At 35.4% G+C, this 19,280-nt stretch overlaps 4 protein-coding genes across 5 annotated transcripts; 1 reads left to right on the forward strand and 3 right to left on the reverse strand.

Annotated features, from left to right (window-relative positions):
- Window positions 1-1,245: 1,245 nt before the first annotated feature.
- Window positions 1,246-7,955, reverse strand: LOC108852689 (histidine kinase CKI1). The gene is made up of 7 exons (XM_018626185.2): window positions 7,599-7,955; window positions 5,424-5,485; window positions 4,957-5,187; window positions 4,208-4,834; window positions 3,765-4,131; window positions 1,952-3,525; window positions 1,246-1,691 (listed from the first exon to the last, which is right to left on the reverse strand). The coding sequence occupies exons 1-7, from the start codon at window positions 7,705-7,707 to the stop codon at window positions 1,455-1,457; spliced, it is 3,207 nt and encodes a 1,068-aa protein (XP_018481687.2). The 5' UTR covers window positions 7,708-7,955; the 3' UTR covers window positions 1,246-1,454.
- A 135-nt stretch (window positions 7,956-8,090) lies between these two features.
- LOC108851510 (CMP-sialic acid transporter 4) lies at window positions 8,091-10,964 on the reverse strand. Of its 2 annotated transcripts, none has more exons than XM_018624949.2 (14): window positions 10,807-10,964; window positions 10,662-10,722; window positions 10,470-10,581; window positions 10,295-10,374; window positions 9,972-10,047; window positions 9,763-9,863; window positions 9,494-9,565; window positions 9,312-9,360; window positions 9,167-9,208; window positions 8,903-9,024; window positions 8,699-8,758; window positions 8,571-8,619; window positions 8,397-8,491; window positions 8,091-8,305 (listed from the first exon to the last, which is right to left on the reverse strand). In XM_018624949.2, the coding sequence occupies exons 1-14, from the start codon at window positions 10,892-10,894 to the stop codon at window positions 8,254-8,256; spliced, it is 1,059 nt and encodes a 352-aa protein (XP_018480451.1). In that variant the 5' UTR covers window positions 10,895-10,964; the 3' UTR covers window positions 8,091-8,253. The 2 variants fall into 2 exon arrangements, with proteins under 2 accessions (XP_018480451.1, XP_018480450.1); XM_018624948.2 differs by having other exon boundaries at window positions 10,662-10,728; window positions 10,807-10,963.
- Window positions 10,965-13,121: 2,157 nt separating this feature from the next.
- LOC130511759 (calcium-dependent protein kinase 5-like) lies at window positions 13,122-16,245 on the reverse strand. The gene is made up of 8 exons (XM_057009318.1): window positions 16,087-16,245; window positions 14,925-15,721; window positions 14,565-14,708; window positions 14,306-14,458; window positions 14,103-14,218; window positions 13,851-14,018; window positions 13,548-13,772; window positions 13,122-13,459 (listed from the first exon to the last, which is right to left on the reverse strand). The coding sequence occupies exons 2-8, from the start codon at window positions 15,664-15,666 to the stop codon at window positions 13,349-13,351; spliced, it is 1,659 nt and encodes a 552-aa protein (XP_056865298.1). The 5' UTR covers window positions 15,667-15,721; window positions 16,087-16,245; the 3' UTR covers window positions 13,122-13,348.
- Window positions 16,246-17,028: 783 nt separating this feature from the next.
- LOC130511219 (zinc finger protein ZAT3-like) lies at window positions 17,029-18,069 on the forward strand. Its single transcript, XM_057008106.1, has one exon. The coding sequence runs from the start codon at window positions 17,125-17,127 to the stop codon at window positions 17,992-17,994; it is 870 nt and encodes a 289-aa protein (XP_056864086.1). The 5' UTR covers window positions 17,029-17,124; the 3' UTR covers window positions 17,995-18,069.
- Window positions 18,070-19,280: the final 1,211 nt, after the last annotated feature.

Consider the following 19,280-nt stretch of genomic DNA (forward strand, 5'->3'; position numbering starts at 1 on the left):
TTTTGCTTTTTAATGGTCAAATATTAAGATTGTTAAAACTTTACAGATGTAATATGTTTTGTGTTCTAAACAAAGGACCTGGGGAAAAAAATTAATATGACTTTGATAGGAGAAGTTGTAGACTTAAACTCAATAAAAAAAAAACAAAAGTTACAACAGTAGAATGCAAGAAAACATCATATCATTTCATTATAAGTTAGCCAAAGACGCACAATTCTCAACATTGATACAACGTCGTACAAAACTCTTCCGAGCTTAGTAAATCAGCACGATGTTCCACATGAAGGACGAGGAGAAATACGATCAGGAAGACTGGTATCTTTCTGGACGCTTAAGCCATATTTACTTTTACTACAATAATAGTGGCATATGTCGAAGCAAAGTTCAGAATTGTGATACCTTGGAAGGCATTTACTCCTCATACAATGTTTGATGCATGAATCTCTATCTAGTGAACTACTCATTAGCGAGAATTTCCCATCGGACTTCTTTGAAAACATGTCTTCACTGTTCAAGCACAAAGTCGTAGTCATTAACATAGCCATCACTATGATCAATAGTACCATCCTCGGGTTAGCTCCTTTTCCATCCATTTTCTTGTTTGAACAATTGATTTTTGTTTTTGTTTTTGTAGTTTTAATGAATAGGAATTGATTGTGGGTTACTTTGGTGAGGATTTGCGAGAATTTATATAGGTTTATTTTAACTACTTTATCAACTCTCTGTTTTCGTATATGACTAACAAACGGCTAAGTATAGTTTTTTCTTTCTGGTCTTATATTTTCATGGCTGTCTATGACTTAATAACGTATTACTGTTTTCCTTTCTTGACTTAGACAGACGGTTACAGAGGTGACAATTATTGATTTATTTTGTTTTGTTTTCTTTTCCAATATTTACTTATTGTTGATTTTATAAATAGTGTTGATTCGTTGGTTAGCACTTAATTTTTTTATGTTTTTACCTTTGTTACATCCTAAATAGAACTATGTACTTGTGTAATGTGTATGATTTCAATCATAATGAATTGCAGTCAACAACAATAAACAGCGAGCAATTATATAAGAATAGGACTTTATGCACGATTTCAAAACCGAACTTGTGGAGAGCAATGCTCAATCCTCACAGCTTAGGGTCTGACACCCTTCATAAGTTATTCTTTTGATATGGTGACCATGCATTTCTCCGTAGCCACATCCCAAACCTTGACACTTGTCGGCACCGGCACTAGCAACTATATTCCTATTAATAATTGTTCCAGTGAAAGGACAAGTGAGAATCTCAAGAGATAATTTTGAACCAAAGGAGCTAAAAACATACCAAAACTCCTTGTTACCATTTTACCAAAAAAAAAAACTCTATCATGATCTCACAATTGATGAAAAACCAAAATGATATTAGCAGTAACACAACATGTCAGCTAATACATGTCCTCCTATCCATAGTTAGATCACCTACTCAACCGTTGCATGTACAGTCCTCTTGCTTTCTATTTCTCTGATGATCTTCCCAAGTTGGTCATGATTCATCTCTTTCTCTAAGAAGGCGTCCATTCCAGCTCGTATTGTTTCTTTTGCTTTCTCTGAACCAGGAACATGACCTGATACAGCTATAATCGGTATATGCACACCATATTTTCTCTCCACTTTTCTAATCTCTCTGGTTGCTTCAGATCCACCCATCTCTGGCATCTGTGCACAAAAGAAAGATATTCATATACTTGGCATGCAGTGAATCAATATGATATATCTCCTAAACAGGAAAAAAAAATCTAACTAGAATCAAAACTGAAAACAAAGAAAATAAACTGAAACCAAATGAAAAACCAAATGTTTAAGTCTAAACATATTATAAACAAACATACGAAGCAATAAATATATCAATAAAATAATCCCGCGTTTTCGAAGCTAGAGTCAAAATCTAGTAATTCTTTGCTTTATCATTTTATTACCTGGCAGTCCATGAATATGTAGTCAAACGGAAGCATTTTTGTTGAACCTTCTTCTTGTTCTTGCTCTCTTTGTGTTAGCAGCCCTTCACTGACTAATCTCACAGCTTCTTTTCCATTGTCGCATTGTCTGACCTCTGATACTCCCATATTCTTCAGCTTTTTCGCTGCAACTGTACGTGCTATAAGATTGTCATCAACAACCAAAACTCTTTTTCCTTCTAAGAGTGCGGCATTGGATGTTATTGTTGTTCCTTGTGAGTTCCCAATAGGATTTGGAACGATTCCTCCAAGTTCAGGCAACATCTTCAGCACTCGGTTAAGACGCGATCCGTGCAAAGGTTTCAAACAGCAAATGTCCCCACTCTCACTACTTCCACGGCCGTTTGTAGGCTCGTTAAGCCAAACAACTTTGAAGATTATGCCATCACGGTGCAAGCAGCCTCTACGAAACCGTTCGACAACTTCGTTCATCTCGGAGAAAGATGGTCCAGCATTTGCATCAATCATCAGAAGGACGAATGCAGCAGAGACACTAGTGTGGTTTTCAATTCTCAGTTCATAAAGTCTCTCCAAGACCTGACTCAGATGCTCCCATTTCTCCACCACTGTGACTTTGATCCCAAGAATCTTTACGCTCTTCTCTGTGACCCTTCTTCGTTCTTCATCTTTTAACAGGAGAACCACTCGAGACGCTTCCTGCTTCGGACTGGAGCTGAGACAGCTGTTAAATCTAGGGCTCAGGTGACGTATGTTCATCATGCTACCTCCTCCCAAAGAATTAGTGTTTATGGTCAGGCCAAGGTTTGGCGTGGATATCACGTAATCTCCTCCTGCCGCTTCAATGTCATCATCTCTAACTGGAGGAGTGTCTAAGGCTGTTAACAAAACATTGAACTGGAAACATGTTCCCTTCTCTCCCATCGCCTTGTCAGTGATTCTTATCTCTCCTCCCATTAACCGTACCAGAGACTGCACAATGCCGAGTCCTAGTCCAGTGCCTTGTTGTCCTTGAGCTGTGTCTCTCACCTGAACATAGTTTTCAAACACTGACTTACGCATCTCCGCAGGTATCCCTTTCCCCGTGTCGTCCACTTCAAACACAAACTCCATCGTGTTCGCATTGTTTCTTATGGAGTTTGATATTTCCATCTCATAGTTTGCTGATGATGATGAAGACCGGTACTCTTCTTTCTTCATGCACAACATAAACTTTGAAAACATGGATACTACATCACTTCCTTTAGGTTCAGATGCCAGGACAACAGAGCTCTTGGGACCTGGCTTCTGAGCCCAAGCTCTGATAGAAATGTGACCGTCCACTGTGAACTTCACCGCATTGCTCACAAGATTGTTCAGGATTTGCTTGAGCTTGCCACTGTCTCCTCTCACGTTCGAGGATTTTAAGATTGAGCCGTCGTGAAGATCCAAAACCACGTCAACCCCTTTCTTCATCGCCACGGGATGGAAGAAGTCGACCACGTCTTCAAGAAGCTTGCCTAGGTTGAACTCTTCTTCCTCTAGCTGCATCTTCCCGCTTTCGATTTTGCTCATGTCCAAGACAGAGTTAAGCAGAGCTGTTACAACAACCATGACAAGAAGAGTGAGAGACAGTAACAAAACAGCCGTTTGAAACATTAGTCTCATGCTCCCAAAAATTTTAAAACCTTTTTTTATATTAAAATTATTAAAGAAGTGTTTTTATAGTCTCCACTAATCTATAAACATTTCTTTAAACCTAGTGGAGGCAATAAACATTTTTTAAAGAAATTTTAATATAAAATATTTATAGCCTCCAAAATCTCAAGAAGCTTACCAACGAGATCCTTGGTGCACACATTCATTTGCTGAAGACTAGCGTCTACGTCAGAGCCAGGTTCAACTTCTTGACGACAGATATCAATGAGACCGGTGATCCCTGCAAGGGAGCCTCTAATGTCGTGGCTAGCTCTTGCAAACGCTTGACTCTTGTTCATGCTCTTCCTCTCAGCCTGTTGTGTTGCTTCCATTTGGTTTATCAGCGTTGAACGTATAACCATCTCTCTTCTCGCTGCTCTGGCCATAAACACAACAAACCCTAGAGGCCAGCAAATGGCATAAACAGCCATAAAAACAAGCATATACATAGCCGCGTTACTGATGCTTGTGCCTTCTCCTTTGTTTGCAAACATTAGTGTGTAAGTCTAATTTAAAAAAAAAAAGAACTTTAGAAGTGATGAATCAATCTTTGTCACATTAAGATATGATATAAACATTTACCAGAGGCACGCCAGATACTTCAAGAACAGAGCAATAATAAGCTTCGAGTTTCGATCTTTTGATCTCTTTCAGCTTACCGGAACTGCAATCTCTAGGGATGCATTGAGACCGTTCTCTATCGAAGCAAATGGAATCATTAGAGATAAAGAAAGAAGCATTCAGTGAACTAAGGACGACCGTTCCGTCCTTAGTCCACATGTAAAGCTCTCCACCGTAAAGATTCAAACGGTTCAATGCATCGGTAAAAGATTTAACCGGAAACCCTAACAAAACAACTCCTTTCTTGCTGTCCAAGCTAACCACTCTCTGAAACAGAGTCTCGTTGTCTTCTCCTCCCAAACCAGTTCCCACAAATGCCGTAGTGTGATCTCTCTGTGCTGCAAGGAACCAATCTGTGTGAGTTACATCTAACGGCTGAGATCTCGTTGGAGAACCGTTGAGACGACCGGTTTTCTGATCAATGGTTTGAGTGTACCAAGTGTAGTCTCCACCACTTGAATTGGCAAAGACTGCGGAACTTGTGTTTAATCTTGTGATGTAAGAAAACAAGAGACCATCTGTACTAATGTAGGAGACTTGTGAGACCTCAGGGATCCTTGAGTAAGCTTGAAACAACACTGGTGTGATCTGTAAATTACAATATCAACAAACAACAACAGTTATGTAAATTGAAAAAAAACAGCAGCGTTTATATGTAATAATTAACTAATATATAGTTATATACAATAGTAATCAAATTAATGAACAACCTGTGTTTGAATCTCCGTGAAATCATGTGTATTGTTGTTGGTGATATAAGAGTCTATAACGCTGGCTAAACTGATTGTCGATGAGTTCGTCTTTGGATAGATAAAATTTCCGATGTTTTGAATTTCAGAAACTAGACTTGATCGTAGATCTTCGGTGAGTGAATCAACGTTGTTTCTTATGTTCTTAGTTGCTATACACCATATCACGATCGGTATGGTCCCAAAAACAACCTAGAATTTTTTGGTTAGTGAAGAGATATATATGTTTGCCCAAAAAAAGAACAAGATAGATATTTATTCACTAAATATAAATGAATGTATATCAAACTCTCAATGAAACTATCAACTTTTTGCTAATCAGTGATCTAGAACAAAAAAAAAGTCAAATCATCGTATGAACTGATCAAAAGACTACTAAGTAACCAAGTGTTTATGATAAAAATAATTTGAAGATACAAAAAAGTTACCAGGAGGATGAGGCTGACTAATGGACGAGAAGAAACAAATTTTGTAACTTTCACCATCACTTCTGTAGATTTGAAGATCCACAAAACAAAAACAAGAAAAATCAAATTAATTAATAATTGTATCTCTTTATCCTTTCTTTACTTTGATTCTCAAGATCTTTTTCTATATATTTTTGCTTGCAAAATTTTGGCAAAATAATATATAATTTAAAAAAAAAAATACATAACCATGTTTATATATTGGCAGTAAAGTACCACTCTTAACCATGTTTTAAAGAAGATAAAGTACTCAGTACTAAAAACCCCAAAGAACTGCTAATTTCTTTCTGTGTCTCCTGCTAGTAGCTACCAATCTTTGTATTTAAAAAAGTGATTTTCCCTTGATCTTTTTCTTGGGATAAAATTTTAAACAGTTTAATCCTTTATTTTTTTTTCAAAAAAATATCCATGGATAAATTTTACTATACTATATATTAATTGAGAACTCACTTAAGTGACTTTTTTCTTTTTTTTCATTTATTTTAATCAAGAGATAAAATAATTTAAGAACCAATAAATAACACTTACCAAAAATCTAACAAAAAATGACATATAGTAACTATTTATAAAATTAAGGAAAGTGTATATAATCTATCATCAATTCCGTTCTATCAATCGAAATATTTATAAATTTTATACAAATTTTTAAAATAATAGTTTATAGAAACTGATATAGTGACTTTACAATTTTATATAAAACCTTTTATATATTTTAACATTTTCAATAATCATATATTATTTAAAATTATTTATAAAATTTATACTGTTATTTTTTAAAAAAATTGAATCTGTTCATTAACTTTTTTTACCAGATATCTATCTCAAAATGATTATACAATAATTTATATTTTTAAAAGAAAAAATTACTTTGATAAAATATAATACATACATTGCTCATAAAATATTTATATCTGCGAAATCGCGGACGAACACCTAGTGTATAAGTATATATACAGAATACCATATTTGACAACAAAGAAATATAAAAAGCTGTAGATTATGTAGATCCCACCAAAAAAAATTAAATCTTACTATACTCAAATACAATAACACAATATTACGAACATGTATGAATATATAGTATCTATTACAAAGGGAGAAAAGCAAGGTTAGTACGTTGTCAAAAAAGGAAGGTTAGTACAAACAAATCATAATAATATATAAAAGCATATCTGATTTGAGAAAGCAATCTCATATATTAACCACTAAGATTTAATTTTAACAATATACTAGAGATTGATCTGTATATATGTGCGAACATTTAATTTTATGATAAAATATAAACATTTAAGACATAATAAGTTAATAGTTGGAGTTTGTATTATATTAGTTTTACTGTTGAGACTATAACCGCATAGTTATATGTTATTATACAAAAAACAATTGGATTTATGCAATAACGTTACTGTATGATTTAAAATTTAATTTTTGTATAAATGTTAAGGATTTAATGTGCACTTTTAAATCTCTTGAATATTTTGTTAGCTTTTAAATCTCTTGATAAATGTATTTACAATACACTTTTGTCGCAAATTTTTACTTTTTATCTTTAATATTTTTTCAAAGAAATGAAAGATTACAATCTTTTAAATTGATTAAATATTAGGTAATTTGGTAGAACACATACAATTTTAAAGGAAACTGATATTTATTATATCATTTCTAAATTTATTTATTAAAATTAATTACGATTAAGAGTGAAGAAAAAATGGTATTAGATATAGTTAAAAATTTGTTTCAAGGTTTAGTTCTTATTTGTACTTCAATTGCCATTTGTTTAGTAGATTAGATATATATGATGACAAAAAAAAATAGATTAGATATCTCATGCAATTGAAATACATGTAAATACACAAAATCATTGATTTATACCATAAGAACATCTGTGGCTAATAAAATAATATAACCTTTGTGAAATCGCAATGTGACATTGAGTGAATTGTGACCGGAAGAAAAATTGCTAACATTCTTTATAATCTCCTTATGTATAGCGTTTGATTATATATGTATGTGTTACAGTGTAAGGATGAATATATATATATATATAGTAAAATCAAGGAGGCTGTTTTTTTAAAAAAATTTACGTAACATGATTACCAACATGAGATCATAACACGAGTTTCAAAGAAAGCTTACGTTCAGAAACGAACTCACTGGTCCGAAGAAGACGAGGGCGGCGCCAAAGAGCAAGGGGCCGAGGGGTTAAAGAACTATAAAACGCGTCCTTCCTTCCACACTTCTTCATTAAAATATATATAAGGGTTTCCTATATTTTATTCTATTTTAGGAAACAAAAAAATCTTTTAATTTTGGTTGTACGAAAAAGATATCTATTTTAAATTCACATATATTAAAAACACTTTAAAAATTTTAATCATAAACTTATTATTTTCTGATGAATTATTTCCTACAAATTTTTATCCAACCAAAATTCAGTAAACATAACTAAACTTTTCAAAATTTTACAATTTACCATTATTATATAATAAAAACTAAAAATTTCTCTTTTTAAAACATTTTTTAATTAAAATAGAGATCATTTGAAACAGACAAGAGTATATTTTCTTCTATTAATGTATTTTTTAATAATTAAAAAAATCTTCACCAATATCTTTTAGGTACGCCTGATTTCCATAAGAGTGCTATAGTATTGATTCTATTGAATGAGAATTTACCTTATCTCTGTTACATGAATACAATATCACAACTGTCAAAAAAAAGCTTTATCTGTCTGTGCTAGAATAATGGTAAGACTTTTCTTTTAGCAGCTCAAGTATTAGAGATACTTTGCCTATAGTCGTAGCTTCCCAGCTGAATGCAAATATACTGAAACAGAGACGACCCTGGCAAAAGTGTAAACACAGTAAACATCAGCTCTTATGTGAGAATGGATTTTGTATTGGCAGAGGCAAAGATGCGGTTAAGTACACTTACGTTGAACCAAGGAAGAAAGCTAAGGAAAGATGAAAATTGAATAGGAATACAGAAACAACTGCGGTGAGAAGCATTGCCACTGATGTTGAATAAACCTACATACATATATATATATTGATAATGGTTAACCAAACCCCATGTTTCAAAAGTGACTACTACTTAGTTTATTATTACCTTTACAATATTGTCTGCATATTTCATCACCATCGACACAGCAATACCACTGCAAAACAAACAGGAGAATAATGTTTTAATAATGTGTTCACTAAAGAGAAGAATGTGGCCTCAAAAGCGGCTTTTACCTGAGAGCATGGTTAAGAATCATGAGTACGGTGATAAATGAGTAACCATGGAAGAATCCCCTGCAGATGTAACATAACAGCATAATAGTTCAGCCAGATAATAATGAGCTCTCTGACACCAAACACTATAAATAAGTGACACTTTCTTGAGTGAAATGGTTACTGAATGTGGACACAAATAAGGAGATGAGTTTTGGAGTTTACTTGTTTGCAACGGCATCGAAATCTTGGATCACTATGGCAACAGCATTGAAAGCCATCCCGAAGACATATAGCCAGAAGTTCTGTACATTAATATTCCTTGATGGCCTCTTTTTTATTATAGCCTGCCAAAATGGAAATCAAAAAAAAAAAATCAAAGTTATGTAATGGACTGATCATATTTTGACCGAGTGCTAAACAAAAGAGAAAAAAAAAATCAGGGCTAGCTTTGAGTAATTTTTAAGTGAAAAGTCCTAATAAGCTCACCTCTGTGTACACTCCGGCGAAACCACTTAAAAGAGCCATAACCTATAAACAACGACAAACTGATCATATGAACTGATGTGGAATTGGAAGAGGATTCACAACTCTAAGTAGGTCTTAGCATGCTATGGTGGGTACAACAACTTACAATAGCCATAGTCCAGCCGGGAAGAGATGTCTGAAGTACACGATCAGAACTGCAGAAGTAACATTCAGTATGAGACTAAGTAGTGAAAACATGAGTAGAGAGACTAACACCATGCATCATAATGAAAGAATCAATGAAACTTATGTCGATAGCATTTAATAAAAGTGTTAAGGCGAATTTACTTTGAATTTAACTGGGCAGTGGTGCATCCACAGCACAATAGAATGAATCCCGCCCACTGAATCTCGCTCAACCTGTTAGAGAAAGAAAGTTAGCAAACTGAATAAACAGAGGAGTCTGTTCACACTTGAAATTAAAACTAACTTGGGTGTTTAAACAAGAATAGAAAGAGTTGAGGAGGGAAAATATATAAACAAAAAAAAAAAACTAATGGATATCCAGAACAACTAACTATAAGCCATGTGGATGAATAAGCAAGCAACCTACTTACTTTCTCTTGAGTATAATCCTGTACAAGACACCAGTACTTATGATGTTCAAGTTCTTCAATATCTGATAGCCTGGGGCGTCAACGTATGCAAATATATAGTACTGCCACATAAATAAAAAAAAAGAAAGTTACACCACCATAAGTAGTTAAAAACTTAGTTACATGATGCTACAAACATTGACGACCTAAGGAGGCAAAAGAGCTCCAACCTGTAAGAGATTCTTGAAAAGATACAAAGCAGCAGGGATGGGAAAGACTTTAACTTCGTCATATGTTGTGCTTAACCTAAATTCAGAGACAAGATTTAGGTATCAGCAAGGCTAAATCCCAATGAGTAATAATGTAGGGTCAGAGTCCTCCACAGGCAGAAGATAATACGTGAGTCTAACCAACCAAAGCCCTTTTTTATCAAGGGACAGATATAGAAACTCTGAGGCTTAAAGGAGGGAACTAACTAAACTATGATGCTAGTGGGGGAAACCTTTTAGAAACAAATAGAGCAGCAGGCAGAAGAGAATACGATTGATTTTACCTATTGTCGTCGGTAACACCTTCGTTCTTCCATATTCTTGTCAACGCAAGAAGAGATAACGCACACTTGAGAGTCTCAACCTAACGTCCAAAGCATTAAAACATTTACACTATTTCAGCACAAAGTTGGTCGCTTTGTACCATACAACAATACATTGAATGATTAAGTTACTAACCAAGAAGTTGGCGGTGGTAACACTGTACTCATACTTGCCAGCTCGTTTAGACCAAACGATGAGTATAGCTTGTGAGCTCGTGAGGATGGTCAGTGCACATGTCACTACACCCCTGCCTCAACACCAATACACTTTAAAAAAAAAAGAGGAGACTTTTTTCTGCCCAAGAAAAATCAAATAAAAGGAACTCACTTTCGTTTCCAATTCGTCCTTTCGTTCGATCCAGCACCAACCAGAGCAATGTTACTCGAAGCTGCAACTACCAATATCAAAGCAGCCACCAATGAGAGCAGAGCAACACCAATAGAAACAGAGACTGAAAAAGAAGGAAAATTACCGGCGTGAGATTTGCCTTTCAAACTCTCGAGATCAGAAGCGACGTCGTCGTGATCATCATCTTCGTCTTTGATTTTACGGTACTCCATTGTTCCCCCCAGCTCTCTCAGATCTCTCTGCTCCGACCACACTCGAGCTCTCAATTAAATGTGATAACAATGATAATTAAGCGCGTAACTAGATTTTGACCCGCGCTTTTAAAGCGCGGATTTATGTTTGGTGAAAATTTTATATAATCACATTTATATAATCCGTCTTGTATATGTATTTATATAATCCGTCTCATATATGTATTTTATATCCAGATTTATGTTCGGTAAAACTATATTATACATGTATTTTTAGGTTTTTAATTTTGAATTAGATATTTTAAATATAAATCAATATAACAGTTTTATAGTTTTGATCGGTGTTTTGAAATTCGACTGAGACCTGCGGTTGAACGGATTACCGGTTGATCAAAGATAAATTCAGTTCGGGTTTGAAAAAAAATAATTAAAAATCCAATAAAAACTACTAAAATCGAAATCCGGTTACCGGTTGAACCACTGGTTAAACCAATAAACAATTTTTATTTTTTATAAATAATTTTTGTTAGATAGTTGGGATTATATTTAGGAAAAAGCGGTTTAAAACCAAACCATTAAATAGTTTGAGAAAAAAAGATGCAGTTTCAAACATGTCCGGTTGGAAAAATATTAAAATGATGCAGTATCAAACACGGAATAATCACATACCAAAATTAAATTAGGAAACCAGTGGTTAATGACAAACCAAAAACAATTAAAAAAGAAATCAATGCAGAATGTCCAAAATGTCATTAATGAATACAAAAGAAAGCCTATTTAATAGGGGTAAACAGAGTAAAAATCCAAATGTGCTTGTACTTTAATAGTATAGATACTTTTGGTTGGGCTTTATAATTAATGGGCCCTAGTCCACTCTATGATGGGCCTCTTCAGACAACACACTGTGGTTGTAATTTGCTGGACATAAAAGTAAATGGACCCCACACAGAGAGACAGAGAGAAAAAAATGCGAAATAAAAACACAAGTCTGTGTTAGAGAGGCTGAAGGAGCTAGCTATTCATCACACCACTTTTCTCTCAAACCTCTCTTTTCTCCCTAAAAAAAAGCAATGATGGAAACTCTCCAGATTCGCAAACAAGTTTCTCTTCCCGTTTCTCAGCGTCGTTCCACTTCCTCCACCACCGATGATAATAAGCCTGGTATCATCCGACGTAGCCTTTCTTCACTCTCACTCAATCTCTCAAACAAACCAAAGGAGATTGGAGAACAAGCAAGAACCTGGTGGGAATGGATCCTTTCCAAGAAACTAGATCAGTCGGTTCACAAAACAGAGGAAATAGTATAATAATGCACGTCTTCTTCAAACTCCGATCTCAGATCCCCAATCTCATGGCCTCTCTACTTCTTATCAATTAATTGGATTATAGTCAACCATAAGGGGATGTGCGTTTTTGTGTTGTATTTTGTTGCTATAGTTATATTTTTTTTTCCTGTCAAAGGATTCATGTGATTTGTGTTATATTTTTGTATTTAATAACCATGAAATTTATATAGAAATCATGTTATTCTGTTTCAGTTATTTATACGCGCCAATCTTTTGGCCACCGTTAACAAAGAAACTAGTTTCAATAAGTTTTATTACGAATAAAACTCTTAACAACGTATCAAACCCTGACCGACACAAGTTTTAACGAAACTTCGATTGCAAATTTGCATGCATGGTAATATGGTATAACTGAGATTTGTCATGTGTGGGGGTGTGGCCTGTAGCCGACATAACATTTGTCGGTGTGGATGCAATCGTCGGTGGCGTTTTGTTATTTATTGTAATGTTTTAAACTATTTATCGATCTTATGGTTATACGACGATGTTTACTAAAATCTGACTCGAGTAACAAATGGTCGGTTTAAAATTTGGTTTAGTTAAGCATGTGCTGATTACCAACCATTAAATTGATCAACTAAAAATTATGTTAAAGGTTGCGGCGTTACAAAGCATGTGAATATGTTTGTATAACATATAAAATGGGGTTTTGGTTTAATAATGTTCCAAATTACAGACTAGTTGCCTATGTATGATTGGTTTCGAACAGCCTTGAGTTTTTTCGTTTTATTTGAGAATAAACTTAGAAAAGCAGCTTTGATTACATGATTGAGACTTGCTAGCTCATCAAAGGCCATTGATATTTAGTATTTACACACACTTATTATATATATTTTTAATTAAATCGAGTTGTGTAGTCTGAGATGGATGAAAGGTCATAATCCTCTAGAAAGAAACAGAGATTTTCAAAGTAAAAAAAATGCTTAGAAAACACACAAAACATTGATGACAATTTTTTCGTTTTAGTAAAACATTGAACAAAGGAAGAAGATTAGACAAAGCTCACTAACTTCAACAATGGCCATAACAAACAATAAAGAAAAAACCTCCAAAGGCTACTTCTATGTGGTGAGCATTGAGCTTGTTGACCCCATGAAATCACAAACCACCAGGGAAAAAGCAACAATCTCTAAGCGTCTCTCATGCTAATGTTCAGACTGTTTCTCATCGTCCTTCTTCCAACCCCAGCGTTTCCCTTTTGCATCATCTCCACAAACTCACCATAATCAATCTGTCCATCCTGTTTACATCACAAAAAAAACTTTTACATTATTAGTCTTAGAGAGGAATGTGAAACAGAGTCAATATGAGATAATAAAGCTTTTTACATTGTTTTGATCAACTTCTTTGATGATGTCTTCAAGGAAAACATCAGTCATACTATGGTCAACACACGCTTGTTGCAGCTCGTCTATCGTTATGTAACCACTTCCGTCTTTGTCAAAGTACCTAAACGCAGCTACAAGATGTTCTTCACGTTCCAGTTTGTTGAGATGTATCGTCGCTGCAATGAACTCGCTGTAATCTATTGTCCCACTGTTGTCCACATCAGCCTGTCATTTACAAGAAAGTACTCCATGTTATAACAGACAATAACAAACTACTTTTCAAATAAGATTTAAGATTTGTACCGCTTCCATAAGGTCATGGATCTCTGTGTCTTTCAGAGTCGATCCATATTTCCTCAGACCAGCTTTGAGTTCATCAAAGGTGATTGCACCGCTGTTATCAGTATCCATCGCCTGAAACATTTCTCTTAAGCCAGCAATCTCTTCTTCAGAGAGACTCTCAGCTATCACCTGATGACAACACAAACAATGTCAAGAGAAGTGATGCAGATACCATGCAGGATAATAGGGTCTATGCAACAAACACACACTCACCTTCAAAGCCATCTTCTTTAGTTTATTCATTGCAGAGAACTGCTTGATTCTAGACAGAACAGCCGGATCAAGTGGTCTATCTGGTGCAACACCGTTCTCGCAGATCCATGGATGACCTGCAAAAAAAGAAGGAGAAACAGAACATATAAGTCCAATGCATGTTTGCTATAAGTAACCATCTTTTAAGTTAAGTGGATACATACGCAAGACTTCATGAGCAGTCAAGCGTTCTGCAGGCTTGGAGGATACCATTCTCCGGATCAAGTCTTTGGCACTGTCTGATATCACAGGCCAAGGGTCTGAATCAAAGTCAATGTATCCTTTCAACACAGCATCAAATATCCCTTGCTGAGTTTCTGTTTTCCACAAACAAAGACAAAACAAAACACACATCGATCTCAGGTGACTCAAGACTTTCTAAAGGGCTAACCAAACAGGGCTTTACATGAACAACACACTTACCTGCCCAAAACGGTGGGACCCCACTCAGCAATATATAAAGTATAACACCAGCAGTCCATACATCAGCCTCAGGTCCATAACGTTTGAGCAAAACCTCAGGAGCAACGTAATATGGACTCCCAACAACATCAGTGAATATTTGACCTGAAACACACACAAGAACATCAAAACCAATCAAATCAATATTCAACAAAATACGTAGGCGGTAACTAGGCGTTTTATAGGAGATTATTGATTAGGCGGGCATCTAGACCGATTTTTTTTTTTAAATCGTTTATTTAGAAACGATTTACCGCCTAGACCGATTTTTAGAACACTTATTTTAAGCAAACATTAATTAAGAAGATTAGGATAGTTTACCTGGTTTGAAAAAGACAGAGAGACCAAAGTCAATAGCCTTGAGGGAGAAGTCATCATCCTTATTAACCAACAAGAAGTTCTCAGGCTTCAGGTCTCTATGCATAACACCAAGAGAGTGACACGCTTCAACAACTCCAACAATGATCTTGGTCAGCTCAGCAGCTTTCCTCTCGCTGTAATGCCCTCTCTGAATAATCCTATCAAACAGCTCACCTCCCGCGCAAAGCTCCATCACAATGTGGACGTACAGAGAGTCCTCGTAAGCTCCTTTGATCGTCACGATGTTACCGTGACCAGCTAAGTGGTGCATGATCTGAATCTCCCTCCTGACATCCTCAACGTCTTCTCTAGAGATCAGCTTCCTCTTGGAGATCGACTTGCAAGCGTAGTCAACCCCCGTGGCGAGTTCTGTGCAGAGGTACGTTGTCCCGAACTGGCCTTGTCCTAGCTTGCGGCTGAGAGTGTAGAGATCACGAATGTTCGGTGTTTTGTGACCGAGGACGTAGTAAGCTTGGTTGTCCATGCTACGCCTCATGGTCGGTTCTTTTAAAGGAATCACAAGAGGTGAGTTTTTGCTGTTGTTCTTGTTGGGAGAGGAGATCTCTGAGTTGTTGGTGGAAGAACTAGAGCGGTTTGAAGAGATGTTGGTAGAGGTTTTGGAGTTGTCTTCAAGCTTACTATTACTACTGGTATTGCTCTGGAAGATTTTGTCCTTGAAAGATCCACGGCATGAATTGCCCATGAAACAAATACTAACTTTCACTCTCTCTCTTCTTCATCCAAACTAACTGTTCAAACTAAAAAGAGAAACACAAATCAAAAACCCTTCTTAGAAAACAAACTTTAAAGAAGAAAAATCATCAGATCAAGCATTTTAAAGTACATCATCAACTTTCACTTTTATGTTACTTTATCCAACTAACAGTTCAGACAGAAAAAAAACTCATCAGACCAAATCCAAGAAGCTTGTCATAGAGTAAAGAAACGAACTTTAACACTCGAAAGAAACCAACAATCAGATCAACCATTAAAGAGTCAAAAGGAGAAACCACAGGAGCTACTAAATAGTCAAATCTGAGTTTTTTTTTTTACTAACAAAGGAATCAGAAACAGAGGAATGAAATAAAAGCAAAAAGAGAGGATCTAGTTACATACTACTTACCAGTAATTAGAGAACGGTGGTGACGCAGAGAAGAATGAATCTTGATTTAAAAAGAGAACTTTGAGAGACTCAAAAGATAGTCACAAGAAGAGGAAAGCTACAATATTTAATGTTTATTTCCACCAAAGGAAAGCTGCTCCCAGTTTTAATACTATATAGTATAAACAAGATTTATTCGAATCTCTGTAAATAGAAAATATTTTTTTTTTTTTGAGTTTAATGTTTGGTGAGAGACTGGTCGGACAATTAGATTCGTTGGATGAGAATGTGTTTTGTTTATTCGACGGCAACGATTGTGGGAATGAAAGTTCTTAGAGAGTGCTCAACAGCTCCTTTTCTTTGACCCTCTATAGCGGTTTCCTCTCACGTTCTTTTTTTTGACAAGTCTTTGAATATTCGGATTATAAGTTGATGATCATTGACAAAGTTAAGTCTTTACTTATGGTCAACACACTGAGTCCAAGTCAAGAAGTTTTGATTTATCCAGACGACGCCGGTTCAAGTCAATGGGTTTAAGAGAGGTATGTATACATAATACATGTGCGTTGACTATGAACGTGACATCTGCTGCTTCTTAGTTACTTGAACCATCATATCTATTTTGGGAAAGGAGAAGATATGTTAACCTTTTTGTGTTTAACCATGCAACCTATGTAGTAATCCTAGATTAATAATATTTAGAAAATAATGTTTTTAGACTCATTAATCACTAAACTAGAAAAACCAAACACAACCGGAGAGAACTGAGTTAACCAAACCAAACCAGCTAATCAAACCAAATTTTAATTCGTAAAATTATACTGACGGACAACTTTGGATGATAAGGCCCATGAAATTGGCCCAATAATAAAAAGCAGGGAAACTGCGGAAACAAGGATAAGTCTTTTCCTTACAAAGGAAACCGCTCTGTTCCTCAACTGAAGTTAACTGTCTCCCTGTCCCTCCATAACTTCCTCCCCACGTAACCGTCTCCTTTTACTTAAGCAACTCTTTCTCTAACCTTTATCCTTTTTTTTTCTTCTCTTTTCTCCCATCGCAATGGCCACCAATAATTCTGATTCTGATCCCAGTTTTCACACTCCACTTACCCCTACTTCTAACGCAATCATCCCTATCTATCCTAATCCAAATCTCCAGCTTGCTTTATCTCCAAGTTACAATCAGAGCCCTAGAAAGAAACGCAAAACCGTTGCGCTACCCTCTAGTTCTTCACCAAAACCAAAACCAAAATACCCTAGAAAGCCAGACCCTAATGCCCCCAAAATCACACGTCCATGTACCGAATGTGGCAAAAGGTTTTGGTCATGGAAAGCTCTTTTTGGTCACATGAGATGTCACCCCGAGCGTCAATGGCGTGGCATCAATCCTCCTCCTAACCACCGTGGCCCTACCCCGGCTTCATTTTCAAACCAGAACCAGAGATCACCAAAATGGGTATCCCTTATGACCGAGGAAGATCATGAAGTCGCTTCTTATCTCTTAATGCTGGCTAATTCCACACCATCATCATCAAGTTGTGGTGAACGGTTCGAGTGTGGGGGTTGCAAGAAAGTGTTTGGATCACATCAGGCTTTAGGAGGACACAGAGCTAGTCACAAGAACGTTAAAGGATGCTTCGCTATAACGAACGTGGCCGATGATCATATGACGGTTACTACTACTACTACTCCTAGTGATCAAGATCACCAGGGTAAGATCGTTACGTATTTGGGGCAGCATAAGTGTAATGTATGTTTCAGAGTGTTCTCTAGTGGTCAGGCTTTAGGAGGCCACATGAGATGTCACTGGGAGAAACAAGAGGAGACTATGGTCTGTGGTGCGTTCGATCTGAATGTTCCTGCAACAACACATGATCTTTCTACTTCGGACACACCAGGGTGTTCATTAGATCTTAGGTTAGGACTTTAATTAGTAAAATATAATTATAGTTATAAATTAGACGTTGGCTTCTAATATATCTAGGATAATGTTGTGATATAATGATCTGGGTAATGTATGTCGCTAGGATGTTGGTGTGTTGCTTAATAATGACATGTGTTTAAACTGGATACAAGTGATTGTATCAAACTTTCATTATCTTAGCAAAAAATAAATAATAATGAAATGTGCAATATTCTTTATTTTTGGTTTTCAGTGTACTCTTTTGGAAACCCATATCTACAATATACAGGAAAAGTTACAACAGAAAAAAAATAAAGTAGAACGAGAAATAAGAACAAATAAAAAAAAAGAACTAATACACTGACAGTCTTTATATTTGGTATATTTTTGTAAATATCATTAAACTTATATGGAGAAATCCTAAGCTGTAAAAGAAACTCTCAAATGTATTGACCAATAGTAACAAAGAGTTCTTTCAGAGCACATTTAGCCGTTTTGATAAAATTAAACCAACCTTTTAGAACCAATTAATTTTACAAGAGATATTTTTTTCGTACTATTCTTGCCAAGTTTCGTTATTTGCCCTGTTTTAAACTCACCACGATCTCATTCTACAGTACATCGATTAGATTTAGATCTTATTTCGCTAAAGAATCTTAGTCTTATATCTAATCCAAGATAACCAGCTAGCGTTAACATTATATAATTAAGATTGAATCTTAAAAAAGCTATATTAATATTCTGAAGATTCAGATGCATTATAGGTAAGCACGCAGAACTACTTACAACATGCACGAACCCTAATCCGAGACAGTTTTTTTCAATTAATCTTCTCTAATTTATTAAACAATCATATAATCAGTTGTCCTTCAAACATTAGCCAACTAGTGCGACACACAACCTTAGCGAAATATTCAACTACTTATTCTTTTTTTTTTATAACAATAGATATCGTTTACAGCGATGTCTGTTAGTATATAAATGCATCAAAAACAACAAGAAGAATCTTCTTCTAAGATTTTCTATTAAAAGTATATTAAAATATATGTAGAATGCAATTTATCAAAATGAAACGAAATTTTTCATTGCTCTTGTTTATTCTGCTTATTAGTTGTGTAAATCACACGCGAGTGTTCACGCACATATTTGATACATATATATGTATGTTTATAAATATAGATACGAAGGCTTACGTATGATGAAGTTGACCGATTTATCTCCTCACACGTTTTTTGCATCAGAAAAATGTTGAAGTATGCTCAACTAAAGTTTTTTTTCCCCACATGCTCAAAGTTAGTTTAAACAGACGAACT

The sequence above is a fragment of the Raphanus sativus genome, chromosome 4, assembly GCF_000801105.2.
Source record: "Raphanus sativus cultivar WK10039 chromosome 4, ASM80110v3, whole genome shotgun sequence".
In the NCBI taxonomy this organism is placed as follows: Eukaryota; Viridiplantae; Streptophyta; class Magnoliopsida; order Brassicales; family Brassicaceae; genus Raphanus; species Raphanus sativus.